This window comes from Cuculus canorus, chromosome 1 (genome assembly GCF_017976375.1).
Source record: "Cuculus canorus isolate bCucCan1 chromosome 1, bCucCan1.pri, whole genome shotgun sequence".
Classification (NCBI taxonomy): domain Eukaryota; kingdom Metazoa; phylum Chordata; class Aves; order Cuculiformes; family Cuculidae; genus Cuculus; species Cuculus canorus.
Window position 1 is genome coordinate 194,620,303 of NC_071401.1, and position 18,565 is coordinate 194,638,867.

General features: G+C 40.9%; 1 protein-coding gene across 2 annotated transcripts in view; it reads left to right on the forward strand.

The window, feature by feature from the left end:
* RELN (reelin) overlaps window positions 1-18,565 on the forward strand; it is a 291,669-nt gene that overhangs the window by 41,903 nt on the left and 231,201 nt on the right. For both annotated transcript variants that reach the window (XM_054071453.1, XM_054071462.1), the window contains exon 2: window positions 7,580-7,690. In XM_054071453.1, coding sequence (XP_053927428.1) covers window positions 7,580-7,690 — 111 coding nt within the window. The remainder of the gene's footprint in view (window positions 1-7,579; window positions 7,691-18,565) is intronic.

An 18,565-nucleotide genomic window follows, 5' to 3' on the forward strand; every position in this document is an offset into this window, starting at 1 on the left:
CTACCTGAGTATTTACAGATTACTTATCACTGTGGTGTCTAGACAGTATACCTTTAAATAAGGCAACAGAGCTTATTCTCTTTTTACTAGAAATTTAATCTGTAGCTGGCATTTCAGGGATGGTCTGGTATTTTTAGGATTTGGGCTTAGTATTATCTGTGCCCTGTAAGACAGCACTACATGCCAGGATGGGTTTGTGCTTGTGTTTGGCATTGCATGATGGGAGCATAAAGGCACTGCTGCCTAAAAGAGGGGACCATCTTGGGAGGGATGAAGAACATCTTTCCTGTTTTACTCATCTCTTTCACAAACCCTTCTGGTTTGCTGGGACTGCAGGTAACGATCTCAGAAATCCATTCTGGGGGCACACCTCATTTCTGCTTTTAAAGCCATTGTGAGCAAAGCCAGAGAGGGAAAATTTGAAACAGGAGTAGCCCAGTGTGGGCTTTTGATCAGGTCACGTTGTCTAAGAGATGCTGAGATGCAGACAGCCGCGGCACATGCTGCCGACAGAGCTCCTTGCATTCACTGGGTTTCTGTTCAATCCTCAATCTCTGAGGCAGGAAGGCTAGTGCTGGGGGCAGTGTGAGACCCTACTGTGGGGTGATCCCTTGCCAGTCCTAGTGGTGTGGTTGGAATGTGCTAATGGCAGTGCTGTCTCTATTTTGCTTACTGCAATGAGCTGGTGTCTCTCTCAGCTGCAGGGAGAACATGCAGCACCAGATGACAATTCTAGCATTAGGTGGTAGCGCACTATATATCAGCGATGCTTAGGAGTGCTGAGCAGACAAGGTACATTACATTTGGCGTGCCTGTTGTCATCCTGCAGGTGTGTTGTGTGACTAGTGTCTAAATGACTGGCATGGGTAGAGTTTAATCAAACCTAGTATGTGCTGATGAGACTGCAGAAATAAGGTTCAGAGAATGGACTGTCTCTGTGCTGGTCTCACAAGTGAAACCTCTGATTTGTTCAGGAGTCTTCTCTCCTTCCAGATCTTTTGAGCTGTATCAGGTAAATGAGGGTTTGCATGCAAGGGTGTTCCCAAGTACACTGCCTTTGGATTGAATTCCCAGTGCTGGCTGTTTTAAGAAGTGTTAAGCTCTGCTTGGCTCTGAACATAGCACAACATTGACGGTCTTTGCTGTATTTAATGTTAGTCTCCATTTATTTCTGTAGTCACTTGTGAAAGCCACAGCACTATGAAGGGACAGAGGACTCGGAACAGTGTCATTGCACACCTGACTTGCATTACTTGGAGGCTGATATATTTTTTTGAGGAGTCAAGCCAAAAAAAAATAATAATTTCAGTATAAGTAATTTATTTCCTAAGAGGAAGGTTTCCAGCTATGTCTCATGTGTGCAGTGATGCAATATGAGAATATTACAAGAAGCAGGCTTTGTCCTTGAGAAGAACCTTAAAAAATGCCTGTCCTCATTTTGATGCAAGGAAGTCTCATTTTGGAAAGCTCACTGTCTGAGGTGATCCTATTTCACATAACAAAACTATTTTCTTTTTTCTTCATGATATACAAAAGTTCAGTTTTACACTGCATCTGTGTGTCTTGACTCATATGAACAGTATACGGGGCTGTCAAAGATTTTTTTCCTTCATCAATTCCTTCTTGAACTCTGTTAAATCTCCACTCAGGCTGTTTCATGGGTCATATCTGTATGTCTATATCTAGTCCTTTTCCCTGCCTTACAGTTTTTCATTCTGTGACTGTCATCAACAGCAGCTGCAAATTCTGTGCAAATTCTGTATATATCAGCCCTTTTAGTGCTGTATAGCTGATGCTAAAGAGCAGTCAAATTTGATAAGACCTGAGAGTGGCAGGTATCTCCTGAGATGATCCGCCTTTAAAGTTTAGATGCATTGACTGTACTTCAAGTATTGTGAGTATCAGTCAAAATGCAGCTGCTTTTTTAAAGAGTAAGGCAGTCCCTCAGGAGAATGTAAGGCAAATTTTATGCAACTATTTACACAGATTAACAGATTTCTATAATACTATATGTGTAGCATGTAACAGTGTAAACAGTAAAAATGTTGTTTATAGGAATACCATGAATTTCTTAGAAATATCTGTATATAACTAGAGTTGAAAATCCATTTTGTCCTTTCTGTTATGCTGCTACCTCCACCTGTGGTATAATTTCAGCAGCATCTTTGCCAGCCTCCTTCTTCCCGCCTCGCTTCCTCCTTGAGGCATGTCAGCTTCCGGCATTTCTGGAGGCACTGCAATTCCTTGTCCCACGGGAGCCACCAAGTCCAGGGCTCTCACATAAACCTGTAGTGGGAAGTGTGAGGTGCCTCTGGAGAGAAGCTGCCATGTCCCCTCCATTCCCCAGGAAATAACACCCCAAAGCTCCGCAGAGATGTGTGGCATTAGCAGGTTGAGGCCAAGCCTGTGTGCTCACATAGCCATTCCCTGCAGCAACTCCAGGGCAGAACAGCGGCACGTTTATGCTGAGCATGCAGGGAGTCACAGCCAGCAATTCTCCATACTTTTTGATGGAAAATTGAACGGGACCTCATGATTCTCAAAAATACAGTTGTTTGTGACCACAACTATTGTACAGAAAGAAGCATAGGGCAAAGCAGCACTGGAGATGACTACTCTGGTATTTCCCAGCCCTAACAATTTTTTTCATGGGTCCATTTCTTAGGTTCTACAAAACAAACTGAAGTTATTCACCTAATCCATGTAATCCTATCCACATGATTCATGGATGGGAAGGTTTCATATCTATTGTGAAAACACCGTTCACTTGATTCAGAAGGTGGAGTAAGAGCTGCACAGCATGTTGTCATTGTGACTGTTTACCAGAATGTGTGGCTGACCCATACTTTGCTGTTGGGTTTTACAGGTGGTTTTGCAGCTGGTGTCTTCCCCTGGTCACTGTGTAAATCCCTCATACTGAACACCTCAAGGGTTTGCAGGCCACAGCTGTGGATCCTATCTCCTCCTATTTATTACCTTCTCTCCATTACTTTGCCCAGCCAGAGTTGCCTCTTCCTCGTTGCTCCCTGTTTTTTTTCCCAAAAGCTCTCTCTTGTCCTATTCCCTGTACTGGTTCCAGTGCTACAACCTTCTCCACCCACTCAGTCTTCATGCCTTAAGGTATGATTTTGTGTCTCCTAAGTTTAAGTTATTGGGGATCATATTGGTCAAACTTCAGGAACAACATAATTTTTGTGACATTTTCACATTTTTCAGTGTTTTGAGAAGTGAGATTCTGCTGAATTGATGTTTTCTCATAGGAAGACTTAGACTTGTGGAAAAGATTCTGCTTTTTCCCCCTTTCTTTCCAACCAGCAGACATGACTGTCTGCTTTAAAACACTGAGAAACTTCCCAGATCAAAACGTAATCAGAAATGATATCTCCACAAAGATATCTCTACTTCTGCTCCAACAAAGTGGTATAGTGGACTGAAAGACGTTTCATAGGACTTTTTTTCACCAAGCTCTATTAGTCACAAGTGCTCTTAAGAGTGCTAAGTGAGGATAGAATCTCCAGAAATATTTATGTGCTTAAATTGAAAATGTCTCCGTTGAGCATGTGTGAACTCCCAATTTTTATTTTTTTTCTATCTATAATATAATTTGTCCAAACTTGAAGGACAGCTCTCATGCTTTAGAGTGGAAGAGCTACTGAAAGTGAAGGGCAGAGGAATTTTTCAGCCAGGACAACACAACATTTTCCTCTAACTAGAAATAAATGAAGAGTTTTGACTGAAATTTCCTTCTTCCTTAAATAATTAAGTCAGTCTGAGGCAGAAACTTGCTATGTAAAGAAACAAACCCAAAAGCCCAAGAGGGTAAAAAACGGCCAAAATCTCAGGAGCTGAAAATAGAAAGAAATGTTGGCCAACTTTTAAAGTAGCTGTTACCAGCTTTGCCTCGTATTTTCAATGCGCTGTTGCCTGATCAGTGGGTTGTTCGCAGTGTAGCCCTCCTGTGTTTCTCAGGAAGGTATTCTCACTCCCTCTCACTGGGGTGTTTTAAACGCAACTGAGGGCTTCCTATGTACACCTGCACAATGGGCTGATGCTCCTACAGGCTCTCTCACAAGCTCTTCCCATCCCTGTTGAGAGAGGTAAGACGAGTCAAGCTGGGTATGTGGTGCATTTAGTGGTAGAATTGACAGCGTTGGGTTTACCGTTGGGCTTGATGACCTCAAAGATCCTTTACAATCTAAATGATTCTGTTGTTCTGTGATTTTAAGCTGGGGCTCCCTGCTTGCCCTGGTGCAGCAACCAGCAGGGTTGGTACAGTGTCCTGCTCTGTTGGGGGTGGAGGGGTTTGGCGTTCCCCTTACCTGGATGAGCAGTCCCCAGGGCTGGGAAGGGCTCCTTCCTTTTTCACTAGCACAGATTCTTCTCATAGGGAAGGATGTTCTGGAGGATGGAGCAGAGCCTGGTTGCACATAGATTCTATGACTTGTAGATGAGAGTCATTGCTGTGTCACCCATTGAGTGCTGTGGGGCAGTTGGTGAGGCTGTGCCAGGGCCTCCCTTGACTGCCCAGCCCATGCAGCTGTGCCCTTCCCGATGTTTTCCGAGGTCCAGGTGGGTGTTGATCCTTGCTCCTGAAGCACCGCATGTTTGGCATCAACTACATATGGCATCAGCCAGGGTAAAGGCAGAAGCAAAGCCTGTTGGAGGGGATCTCTAAGGAATCTTCTTGTTGCTTTTGGAAGGGGAAGCTGAGAGCCCTCAGTAACAAGCCCTAGTCCCGACATAAGTTCACGGTCCTGTTGCCAGGCTATGTGTTAGCACAGCTTTCTTGTTCTTGGTCATTTACACTTGCCATGGTGTGTCTTTTATTTTATGGGAATTTGATGTATTTCAGCACTGGTAGAGAAAAAAACCGTCACTTAGAATGTCATGATTAATTTTTTTTCCTCTTGAAGAACTATGAAATTATTCTGAAATGTATGACACATGTATAATAACAGCCTAGTGCTCTGTTTTTAAAAAATGTACTAGAGGCATTGTGCAGTTTCCCAGAGGCTTAATAATGAGGGAGCCATACTGGGTTGGAAATTTTTCAACAATAAAAATTGACCTATTACACGCTCATGTAAAATGAGGGTTGACAATCACACAAATATGTCAAAAATCAAATACAGGCATTGTAAAATATCATTTCTTTCCCAGAGAGAAACCAGTCACCTGTTCACAGTAGGATTTTGCATTATATCCTATTCAGTAAAGAATAAGATGCTTCCCCACAGGGAAACAAAATGGCAGCAGAGTACTGGCCCACTGCCCTTCTATCAATGCTTTTCACTGACTGTTTTGCCAAGTCTTCAAAAATAATGTATAGGCATATTTTTTCAACATATGTTTTGCTTCTTTGTGGGTTTGAAAGCACAAAGGGAAGAAAAGGTTCTGCTTTATTTGACACTTTATCATCAAACACAGAAAGAATTCATTGTTTGCTTGTTTGATTTTCTTTTTCTCTCTGTAACAGTTCTTTTATTTTCTAAAAATCTAGTATCTCTTGCTGGTTTTTTTAATGTACACCTCAGAAGCGGTCACTTCTTAAAAACTGAGCATATGGCTCTGAACGTGTGTCTACATTCAGGGAAGTGTCTAATGCAAAACTCTGAAATTTGGAGTCATGGGAGCAGAAAAGTTGAATTCAGAAATAATTCAGTATACTATTGAATAATCAAAGAAAGGAAGATAAATATAAAGATTTGAATAAATTGAACGTGGTAAGTTTTTCTCCTCTGCTCAGAACAAATTAAGCCACTGTCAATTTTTGCATGTTCTTCAGATATTTAACAGCAAGTTTGTGGACCCCAGATGAAACCCTAAATGACTCTTAGGATTAAAAGAAACCCAACTGTTTCACTGCTGAATGTGTCTCACCAGTGAATGTACAAGCAGTCATGTTGCAGTACCTTGCTTCAGCTCCTTTGTCAGTCAGTGGCTCGTGATGTTTCCAGCAAGGAAGAGCAATACAGGAAGGTGGAACATGATATAGGAAGAGATCAGTTTATCAGCAATCCATGTCAAGTGCTGATCTCTGTCCATTAAGATGGGGGAAAAAAAAAGCATTACAGTATGAAAGCAGGAACAGTGTGGTAACTGAGGTCTTGATGCATCTCCAGTGGATGAGGCTACAATTCATAAGACTCTTCTTCAGCAGGAGATATTTTTGTGTGGCTCTCCTGGCTGATACTTTGCCCTTGGCAATACAGTTTGTTTTGTTTTTTTTTTTAATAAAAGGTCCTGTTTGGTAGGACATTGATTTGCAGTGCAGTTTATTCACATTTAAATAAATGTAGGAAAATATTTGTAACAAATAATGTAGAGAAGGATTATAGCAGATGGATGGAGGTGAGAAGAGAGAGAGAAGAAAATTTACTTCATAGTAAAGCTATCTAATTATTTTTTCATAAATTCCCAAGTTCTGATTTTCAGTTAAGAAATAGGCAACCTAATGTTAGAACATTTTAAAAAAAAAAAAAAGTAAAAATGAACATGAGATTATTATGTAGCAAAGAGGGCTGCTTGGTGCTATAAGATTAGAAAAGTCATTCTGGCCATAGAGGATATTGCATTTGTATAATAGGAAAACCTAAACCTATCACTTTGGGTCTTTCCAAGATAGAACTACTGAAGCTAAGTATACAGTGATAGAACCTGAAAGACAGCAAAGTAAAAATGTGAGAATTAGTGTTTGCAAGAAGTAAACAAATATTGCAAGATTTGTCAATTCTAACAAAAAATATGTAGATTCCAGTGTTACTTGTAGATTCTACTTGGACAATTACTTTATTACTTATATCCAAAAACTCCTAAAAATACATTCATAAATTATAGAAGTACACATAGCTCTGTAATAACTCAGAAGCCCATATAGCTTAAGTTCATAATACTATAGTGTGTGTGTTTATATATAGACAGACTATATTATATATGGACAATAACCATAACTTTGTACTTTATTTAAGTCCAGGAAGGACAATAACATAATCCTACTTATTTCATTTCTCTTCATTCATCTCTCTACATTCCGGTATCTTGACAACTACTTACAATCCGTGTATTCCAATGCTACATTTTACTAATTTATTGTGCATTTAGTATAGTTTTGTGTTTTAGCAAAGGCAACTTCCCAAGCAGCAACAGCCATGACCACCTTTCGATGTTCATTTCAGATTCTATTGTATTGCTCAATTTGTGTCTGGTTCCTGCTGCAGATGATTGTGGGTACATGACTTATGATTCATTCAGGAATAGAGGCTGAATCAAACACCAATAAATGCCAGTCACTTACCTCTAAAACAGTCATTTTCTTTAAGTAGACCATGAGGAAGTTGTACAGGAACATACTGAAATCTGGCACACACAGCTTGAATGCTGAACAAATTGTTTGGGCAAATTACATAGGAAAGCCAATTTAAAGTCACTGAAGTATCATTAGTGTTGGGGGAATTCAGATGAGTTTGCTGTATTGAATGATGCAATATCATTCAAGGACAAGATTCTGCTCACAGAATGTGTACAGGATCTTAAGTACTGCATATAAATAATTATACATATTTTATTTCTCTCATTTCAGTGACGATTTCGACAAGTACCTTCTTTGATGGCTTGCTGGTAACTGGGCTCTACACCTCTACCAGTGTTCAGGCTTCCCAGAGTGTTGGTGGTTCCAGTGCTTTTGGATTTGGTAAGTCCATTGTAATTTACATTCTGCAACTCAAGATAAAGGTTCAGAAGGCATGAATAACAACACAATTACTGAAAGAGGTTAACTTAGACTGAATAATCAACAATACGTGGAAGTCAGTTAGAGTCAATGAGATAAAGCATTGATGGCTTTTAGTTTTATTTCTTCCTCCACTTTCTTCATCTTTGGTCAGCCCTTGTACTCGTATACTGAACTATATGAATTTTAAAGACAAAAGCCTCAGCAGCTAAACTGGTTTAAATAGTCATTTCTAAATGCTTTGACATTTGGTATAAACTAAATCTTTCATGACAATTATCTCTGTTATAATGCATGCGCAACACGAGTGGCCTGGGTATGTGAGTGTCATAGAGCAGACATACGTTGGCTTGCAAATGAAGTAACACAAAGCAGATAGCACATTATATAAAACTGTATTGAGGAATAATTTGAGAAAGGCTTTGCTTCTGTGAATAGCACCACTGATTGACCTGAAACCTTTTGCTCAGCCCTTTAAAGGGAAGAGCACAGCTGCCACATAATACACTGTAAGATCCACTTTTCTGGAAGAAGCTGTTTTTCCTTTCCCACCGTGTTCTTTACAAGATGAACAAGATCTGATGGATCTGATGGAGTAAGTGAGGCAGAAAGCACTTATCGATGTGAAATTTTTTCTGTGGTCAAGTTACTAGCAAGTTATTATCTTGCCATAAAATAGATATTTGTGTCATGTTGTTGGGAACTTCATGGTAAATTCAATGGGCAAAGTAATCAAATCATGCTTAATCACATCTAGACATTTAAGAATGTATTTTTTCCTAAATTTCATAGAATAGTTTGGGTTGGAAGGAACCTTTAAAAGTCATCTAGTCTGCTGCCTCGAGTAAGCAAGGACATCTGCAATTAGATCAGGTTGCTCAGAGCCTTGTCCAACCTGACCTTGAATGTTTCCAGTAACGGGGCATCTACCATCTCTGGGCAACCTGTTCCAGTGTTTCAGCACCCTCATTGTAAAAAATTCCTTCCTTATGTTTACTCTAAATCTACCCTCTTTTAGTTTAAAAACACTACCCCTTGTTCTATCCCAACAAGCCCTACTAAAATGTTTGTCCCCATCTTTCTTACAAGCCCCCTTCAAGTACTAAAAGGCTGTAATAAAGTCTCCCTGGAGCCTTCTCTTCTTCAAGCTGAACAGTCCTGGACCTGCTCTAATAAATCCAGGCATTTCCTGTGCAGAGGGCTCCAGAGCTGTATGCAGTACTGCAGGTAGGATCTTACCAGCGCAGAGTAGGGCAAAGGGGTAGAATCGCCTCCCTCAACCTGCTGTCTCTACTTCTTTTGTTACATACAATCCAGGCCCTCAGGGTTGTGAATGCACGTTGCTGGCTTTTAATTCACCAGTACCCCTGAATTTGTATCTTCATCTATAGAATAGGGCTGTTTTAGTGTGACGTCTCGCTGAGACAGATGTTAAAGTGACACGTGATGTGTGACAGGGGAAATGACGTGGCCCTTTTAAAGTAGCAAAAGGCTATTTTCTAGCTCTCGATGCTTTGAGCGTTCAGTCACTGGTAAGATAACCAACAACTAAACTAGTAACACGTTCATTCTGTGGACCAAAAGAAGATCCAAGCCTAAAGGCTGGGAAAATACAAAAGCTAGAGAGACAAGAAAGCAGTCTCATGTGGTTGGAGCTACCTCATTTTGCTAATCATGCCTAGGGGAGGTCTGCTGCTCTATCTCGAGTACGCCTGCTGCCATTTATGACTTTTCTTTTGAACTTTCTGAAGCCAAACTGTAGGGCCAGTCAGGTTGCCGTTGTTAGTTATGCAATATTTTTTAAAAAAATCTCATTTTGCTGTTTTCCTTTACTGGTTCCTAAGCTTGCATATATATTGAAAGAAATAAATCTGAATGTTTCAAAAGTGTCGATCCTCTTCTGCAGTGTCTTTACAGTCACAGTAAAAAGTAAACAGTGAAGGAAAAATGGCAGTGGCTTTTAAACTTAGATTTTTATGGTTGCTTAATCCATGATATATTGATGGCTCCCAGGACTGGCAAGTACATAAACTTTTTCTGTCTACTCTGCAGTGAGAGGTGAGAAGGCTGGCCTCGTCCAAAAAACCTTTTAGCAGGCAAATTATCTATTATTTAAAAGAAATTGGTAGTTTTAAAAATTAACTATGTTAAAAACCACCATCTGCGTTCGAAAAAGAGAGTAGTGTCCACTGTGTTTAATATATTGTTTAATAAAAGTAGTAGATGAGAATGACATTGTTTTGTTTTCTGAAGAAATGTGAAGTCCTTTCTTCAGAAACCTTGGAAACATCTGTCATGTCATCATTTCCAATTAACAAAGAATCTACTCCTCCTTTCCAGCAAATGATGGTGATGTTCAGGTTAGATTTAGCTTGCCAGAAATGATTTATTATTTTTTTTAAATTATTGAGGGCTATGTCCAGTTCAGAGACCTCAGTTCAAAGTTGTATGTGGTTTCTTATAGATTGGGGGCCAGGCGGGGAGGGTGCAAGTACGAAGCTAGGCCTTTAAAATTTGAAGATAGCAATATTCTGAAATTGGGTTGGTAGTGTTTGCTTATGGCACAGGGAAGAATATTTTTTTTTTCTCCCTTGCAATATTGAAATGCTCGTGTCTGTACTGCACAGGAGGTCATGTTACATTATCCCTGGAGGTGTTTAAGGAACGGGTGGATGAAGTGCTTGGGGACATGGTTTAGGGAGTGTTAGGAATGGTTGGACTCGATGATCCAGTGGGTCCTTTCCAACCTGGTGATTCTGTGATTCTGTGATTATCATAATCTTCCAGTTTGCCCCAATAATATGAAGTCTTCCCAACATACACATATCTGTCTTTTGTGCCATGAGTTACTGTATTGTGGCTACAACTATCCTTTAATTACCCAGTTCCAGAAGTCTCCGGGTGGAGGCACAATCATTATCAGTTATCATAGCTGGTTAACCATGTCAGCAAGCTTTGAAGAAAAAAACCCAACAATAGTGCCAGCAGAGTTATTTCTAAGCATTGTGTTTTCTTTCTTTCTTTTTTTCAATATAGATCATGTAGCTAAGGATATAGTTCTTTTTTTCCTCTATGGAATTATAGTGACATGAAACTTGCTGAATTTTTTATTTAGGAAATCTTCTAACAGCTCTTTTAGGGAGAAATGAGCTTTTGGGGAGAAAACTTAGTAGTGGTCATAAATATTCATCTTTTATCCCAAGCTGAACTGTAGTCAAAGTTCAGATAAAGGTAAAGCTTAAACAGTAAAGCTAAAATTAGAACTGGGATAAAACGTAAATGTGTACTCGAAAGTTCACTAAACAAGCGGTGAGGATGCTTTAGCAAAGAAATAATCCGTAAATTAAAAGCTTTTAAGAATAGCATTTCTTTCTTTATTAGGTCCTATGGTACAACAGATGCCCTAAATTGTGTCTTTCCTGTATAATTTTCAATCTTCTTTCCTGATCAATGCGATACCTATGTGAGACTCATTTCCGTGCCCTTCAGCATTGTCTGCTGAAGGCTGAAGAGCAATCCTATTTCTCATCTTCCCCTTTCTCAAGCCACAATGATACCCCTCATTGTCATTCCCACCCCATCTCTCTGGAGAAGCCTTTTGGACTCCTGTGGGATCTCTCCATCCCTATGTGTTCTTTCCTTGTTCTGCTTTTAAACATGTGGGTCCTTGTTGTTATTTGACCTCTTTTCAATAGCTTGGGGCACCTGCTGACCGTGCTCTGGGTCTACCCTCCCATACATCCAGGATGTACATATAGCCATTTAGGGGCTCTCACTGTTTGACTTCTTCTGAATGTATAAAAGGAAAGTGGGAAATAGGAGTACTAAAAGAACATGTTAGAAAGCTACAAATGCCGTGGTGGGTTTGATGGGAATGATGGCTTGCAAATGAGATTATGGTTAAATGGGTTTGTTGAGTGGTAGGGGACACTGGTCTGTAACTTGGGATAAGTATGAAAATACAGCTCATGTCCTCCAACGCCATGTGCACTGGAAAGCAAGGAATGCAGTATCATTTCTACAATTAAAGGAGGAGATTACAGTATAATCCTTCAGCAATGATAAGAAGCGCTATGTGCTGGGAACCTGAATCTGTCTCATTACACGGGATCGTCCTGGCTGACAGGCTGGTTGAGCTGACAGATGTGCTGGGCTGTGCACATCAAAGCTTGCCTTTGACCTGCCAGTCACTCTGCATCTCCATGCATTCAGGTTCTTCGCAAAGCTTTCCAGCTCCCCAGTAGATTTTCATATCATGCACACATGACAAATTATTTAACACTTAAGTTTGGTGTTTCTTACAAACTCAGTGGAAAATATAAGCCTTTATAGTCAAGGTCCCCCCTCAACTGGTTTTATGCAAAATCATAATTTCAACACTGATGTTTACCTTTTAATAATTGTAGAATAAACAAGTAATTTCATAATAATATGTGTACATGTGTTAACTTTTTGACTTAAATTGAGAAGGTCCTTTTGAAAGTCCAGTAAAGACGTTGGATTCAAAGCTCTCTTTACACTGTAAAGTGTAGCATAACTGGCTAACAGAAATTTTTTTGGTTTCTTCTCTGTTTAGGTTTATAGAACTTGTAACCTCCTATCTTTTAAAAGAGATATCTCCTTTGTACTATGAGGTCGTGAACTGCTGGTGAATTTCGAGTTTTGCTTAACTCTGTGGGCTACTATATAAGAGGCTATGAGAATTATATTACCTGAAAACATTTTAGTGCCTGACCAGGAGAACTGCATCTGCTAGAAAGTAAAAACTAGACTATGAAAGATTATTTCACAATAATTTCTCGTTTGTGATTCTTTGGTTTTATGCCACGAAGGTGATCAGACCTACTGTAGGTAAAACTGAGTCTCTGGGATTTTAATAAAAACTTGAATAGTTACAAATATTCCTTAAATTATGGTGAGTAATAAATTTCCTGGAGGAAATCCTGGGAAGAGTGATCACCGGAAATAATTTACTTGACATTACATTTTATCTTATACTCTTTTTTCCTAAAATTATTCTGTTGCCTTTTGACAGGATTAAGATAGCCTTCATATTATCCTTTGCTTGGTATTTTTGCTACATACATGTTTGTATAGCAGACCAAAAGTAAAACACCCTTTCAATTTATAGATGAAGGATCCTTTTGATCTGGCTTTGTATTAGTTGGGAATCAAGGAAAAAGATAAAAGTAGTTCCCTGGTCCTGTGTTCCCCTTTTGCTCGCAGGTCTTGAGCAGTCTTAGGGCAGAGTGTCTGTAGGTCGATGTCATTGGCAATGCTGCTGGTTTCATCTCCACAAGAAGAAGGGCAAAGAGGATGCCTAGGTGGCTGAAGGGCATGGACTGTGTTATTTCTGAGAGAGTACCAGAGAAAATGTTCTGGTTGTGCTCCCCAGCTCTGCTAGTGCATCCATCTGAATCGAGTGTTGGAGGAACCTGAGGTTCTCACTGCTCCTGGATGTGCCGTGTTGTTTTGAGCTTTGAGAGGTTTGGTTTTGGCATCAGTTTATACTCAAACACTGATGGTTCTGGGGTAATGTTTTGCTTTCAGATTTTGACAGATAAAGGAAAATATCCCTCACTAACATTGTGAGATGGAAAAAGGCCAACTGTTGGATTTTTCTTGTTAGATGAGCCTGAAGAAGTTGGTTCCTCCTGCTCAGTCTTTTTCTCTCCATGAGTTTTAAAAAGTAAGGAATAATCACTAAATGCAAACTCTTAAAAAATGTTTTTAGCTATACACATGCTACCACTCTTGAAGTGCAGTTTTGCAACTTACTGAAATTGCCGTAGATCCCTGGTTTACTTTGTGACAAGCCAAATGGGCTTCCAGGCCCTCCCTTCACACTGGAGATATTTTGCCAGAAACCAAACAGATGGTAAACTAGGAAGAAATGACCCTCGGCATTCTCATTAGAACAGTTGGGGAAATTTTAATAGGCCCCCATTTGCCTTGTGCTGTATCTAATACCCTTTGAACTACCACTTTTTTTTTTTTTCTGTTGTTGTTAGAAGTCAACTACTGCCATGTATGTTTTAATAGGGATTATCAAATACAATTTGCCCAGAAGATGTACCGGCCCTCTGCTGCTAATTAGCAAAGTTTAAATAATCGCTGAGTTCTGGAAGAATTGGAAAGAAACACTGGTTTTCCTGCCAATACATAATTACCAATTAACAGGAAGATGAAATATCTGTATAGCAGTCATATCTTGGAGAATTTGTTAACAGTCAATTAAATAGTGAGTTGGTGCCAAACTGACATTGGTCAAGAAAGATTGCATTTGAGTTTAATATTAAGATACTCCCCCCCTGCAAGTGGTATGTAACAAATCCATAATGATAAAACTTCCAAAGTTTGTGTGTCACAATGTTTAATTACTACCCATACGTCTTCATGGCCAAAATTTGACCATTTCTACAAGTGGTTGACGTTAAGATCGGAGGCAGCCTGGGCTGCTGTGATCAGGCACTGGTGGAGTTCAAGGTCCTGAGGGATATGGCAGAGGTGAGGAGTATAGTCAGGACCCTAAATTTCAGGACAGCAGACTTCCAGCTCCCCAAGGAGTTGGTCAGTAGGACCCCCTGGGGTGTGGTCCTCAAAGACAAAGGAGCAGAACAGACCTGGCAAATATTTAAGGATGCTTTCCATAAAGCACAAGATGGCTCAGTCCCCATATGTAGGAAATCAAGTAGGGAAGGGAAGAGACCAGTGTGGCCGAGTTGAGACCAGCTAGTCAAACTGAAGCACAAGAGGGAGTGCAAACAGGGACAGGAGACCTGGGAAGTGTATAGGGACACTACCTGGTTGTGTAGGGATGACGTCAGGAAGGCCATGGCGCAGCTGGAGCTGAACTTGGCAAGGGAAGTGAAGACTAACAAGAAGGGCTTCTACAGGTATGTCAATCAAAAAAGAAAGGTTAAAGAGAACCTACCCCCACTGATGGATGAAAACGGCAACGTTGTATCAACGGACAAGCAGTAGCCTCAGGTACTCAACAACTTTTTCGCCTCAGTCTTCACTGACAACCTCATTTCTCACCCCTCCTGGGTCAATGGACAAAAAGATGGGGGCCAGGGGGGTAAACCCCCTCGCACAGTAGAGGAGGATCAGGTTTGTGACCACCTGTGGAACCTGAATATGTATAAGTCTATGGGACCTGATGAGATGCATCCCAGGGTCTTGAGGGAATTGGCTGATGTAGTTGCCAAGCCACTCTCCATGATATTTGAAAAGTTATGGCAGTCAGGAGGAGTCCCTGGTGACTGGAAGAAGAGTAACATTGTCCACATCTTTAGAAAGGGCAGAAAGGAGGACCCTGGGAACTACCAACCTGTCAGCCTCACCTCTGTGCCTGGGAAGATGATGGAACAGATTCTCCTAGAAACTATGCTAGAGCACATGGAAGAAGGGGAGGTGGTTAGTGGCAGCCAGCAAGGCTTCACCAGAGCCAAGTCCTGTCTGACCAACCTAGTGGCTTTCTATGAGGTGTGGTCCTCTAGGACAAGTGAACAGAATAGACCTCGCAAATATTACCCTTCTATGATGGAGTAACAACATCAGTGGACATGGGAAAACCAGTGGATGTAATCTGCCTGGACTTCTGTAAAGCCTTTGGCATGGTCCTCAACAACATCTTTCTCTCTAAACTGGAGAGATATGGATTTGATGGGTGGACTGTTCAGTGGTTAAGAAATTGGTTGGACAGTCGTATTCGGAGAGTAGTGGTCAACGGTTCTATGTCCAGAAGGAGATCCGTGACATGTGGTGTCCCTCAGGTGTCTGGACTGGGACCATTGCTGTTTATTATCTTCATCAATGATATAGAGAGCGAGATCAAGTGCACCCTCAGCAAGTTTGCAGATGATACCAAGCTGAGTGGTGCAGTTACCACTCTGTAAGGATAGGATGTCATCCAGAGTGGCCTGGACAATCTGGAGAAGTGGGCCCATTTGAACCTCATGAGGTTCATCAAGGCCAAGTGAAAGGTCCTACACCTGGGGTGGGGCAATCCATAGTTTTGATACAGGATGGGGGATAATGTCATTGAGTGCAGCCCTGCCGAGAAGGATTTGGGGGTGCTGATTGATGAGAAGCTTGACATGAGCCAGCAATGTGCACTCACAGTCCCGAAGGCCAACCATATCCTGGGCCGCATCGAAAGAAGCGTGGCCAGCAGGTAGAGGGAGGTGGTTCTGCCCCTCTATTCCAGTCTTGTCAGACCCCACCTCAAGTACTTTGTCCAGTTCTGGAATCCTCCACAGAAGAAGGATATAGAACTGTTGGAATGGGTCCAGAGGAGGGCTACAGAGATGATCAGGGAGCTGAAGCATCTGCCATACGAGGACAGGCTGAGAGAGTTGGGGCTGTTCAGCCTGGAGAAGGGTCCAAGGAGATCTTATAGCGACCTTCCAGTACCTTGAAGGGGGCCTACAAGAAAACTGGGGAAGGACTTTTTATAAAGACATGTAGTGATAGATCTAGGAAGAATGACTCTAAATTGGAGAGGGGAAGATTTGGGCTAGATATTAGGAAGAAATGCTTCACAATAAGAGTGGTGAGGCATTGGAACAGGTTCCCCAGGGAAGTTGTGGCTGCCCCATCCCTGGAAGTGTTCAAGGCCAGGTTGGATGGGGCTTTGAGGAGCCTGATCTAGTGGGAGCTGTCCCTGCCCATGGCATGAGGCTTGGAATTAGATATCTTTAAGGTCCCTTCCAACTCAAACCATTTTATGATCCTATGATCATATATGCCTTTTGAAAAGAGTTTAGGCTTTATTGTACAACTTTTTTTCATTATCTTAGCATAGGCACATGTAATTCCCCACACGTGACTGGGCAAGGCAGACAGCAATGCCTCCAGGAACAAGTTAGAGGGGAAGCCTACACATAAAACGCTTAAACTGACTTAGTTTGAGTGCAGTTTGACTAAGTCCCATCATCCTGAATACCCATTTCTGCAGGTACTCTTGTATTTGTCAGCCAGCCCCTTGCCATGCAGCAGCTCTTGGACATGCAAATCCAATTCTGCCTAATTCTGAGAAGCCCCAAGTTACTCTGCAGTTTAACATACATAAAAGTGAGTGATGGTGTCTGCTCCATAAGTTATTTCAAATGTTTTTTGACTGTTACGAAGATGACAGTAAAATAACATTTCAAATATACCTGTAGATCCTGCTAGTATCGGTGTGGCCAAGCTTGAAAAGGAGAGTGAAACTCTGTAGAAGTGTGGGACATCTAACTTTGCTTATATTTGTTAACTTTGAACAGTAAGTGCTGATGGCTGTTTAACACTACAGGCAACATTAAATGCTTTGCAGATGAGATGAGAGGTGGTCACTACGTTGGAGGTGCAGAGGAAAATTTTCCAGTGTAGCAGAACTTCTAAAGGGCCCCCCAGAGTTTTTAAACAAGAAAATGCCTTTAGAGATGATTTTACATAGCCAAAACAAAGTACTAATTGATGTGCTGGGGCCAATTTTAGTCCAATTTAGCAAGTACATTTATTCAGTAGTGATATTTTATCAGATCTTATATACATCTGTTTCTCTCCCTTGAGTGTACAGAAAATTGTATAGGGAAGAGTTAGAGCATCATTGAATTTTAATGTGATTTTTTTATTGCATTTTAATTTTTAATAAAATGCATGTACTAAAGAATGGATATAAAGGTCTGCGAAGAGATCAGATCAGTGTTTTTGCTACCTCATACCTCTGAGAGGATTCTGATCCCAGTGAGGTGTGGATTTCATTAAAAATATATTAAGTGATTAAACTATTCGTTGTGACAGTTTGGTGATTTTTACGTATACTAATATTTATTTAAAGTTCTAAGTAACGCTTTTTGAAGTGTGAGAACTGTAGGTCCTTTTAATAATGGAAAATAACATTTATATCAATGCATACACACAACTTGATGTATATTTGCATGCGTCTTTGTTCCTCACTCTCCTTTTTTTCATCCTAAGTATAAATATCATGTTTAATTGGTGCGCTTTGAATGTTGCTAACCAGCATATTCCGAATTTTTATTTTTTGTAAAAAACTTCTGCAGTGGTGCTTGCGGTGTTATCTCCATTATACTAATAGTAAATTAAAAGCAATGATTGAGATCAGGAGTATCTCGCAAGTTTGGTACCTACTTTAAGATGGCTATGAGCTGACTTCCAAAGATGCTTATTACTATATAGCAATATGTACGTTGAAAAGTTCCTGTTAATTCTGATATGTGTTGATCATGCTCAGCCCTTTCACGTTATCAGCCCCTACGTGTCAAATTTGGTACCCAGAGGATGAGATAGACTTCAGTAGTGACTATGTGGGAAAATCTGGTGCAAGTGCAGTTTTTAGAGCTGCTGGGCATGGGGCAAGTGTAGAGCCTAACTGCCCTGTGCACCACTTATTAGCCTGGAACTCCTGAGGCATCTCATCGATGTGCCTGTGCCCCAGGGTTCCTTCATCCCTGCACTGAGGTGGAGCTCCATGCAGAGTACAGTACCTTACGGACTCACTAAGGACCTGAACTGTTCTCCCAAAAGTTAAATCACACCTACACCCTAGCGTATATACACTTGATGCCTCTGTATCTTGGAGATCGAATCAGCTTGCCTGATCTCAAGAGAAAGCCCAGAAATATAAAGTTTCCTGGGCTACGTTATAGCCTGTGAGTGACCTGGTGTGGAAACCTTAACATCTTCTGCTGTGACCAAGAGACAGGTGAGGACCCCCAACATCACTGCTAGAACCCAATGTAAACTACCTTAAATTTTCTTACGCAGCACTGAACGCAGTAAAAAGCAGACAGACAAAGACAGTTGGAAGAGGAGGGCATGGGGGCA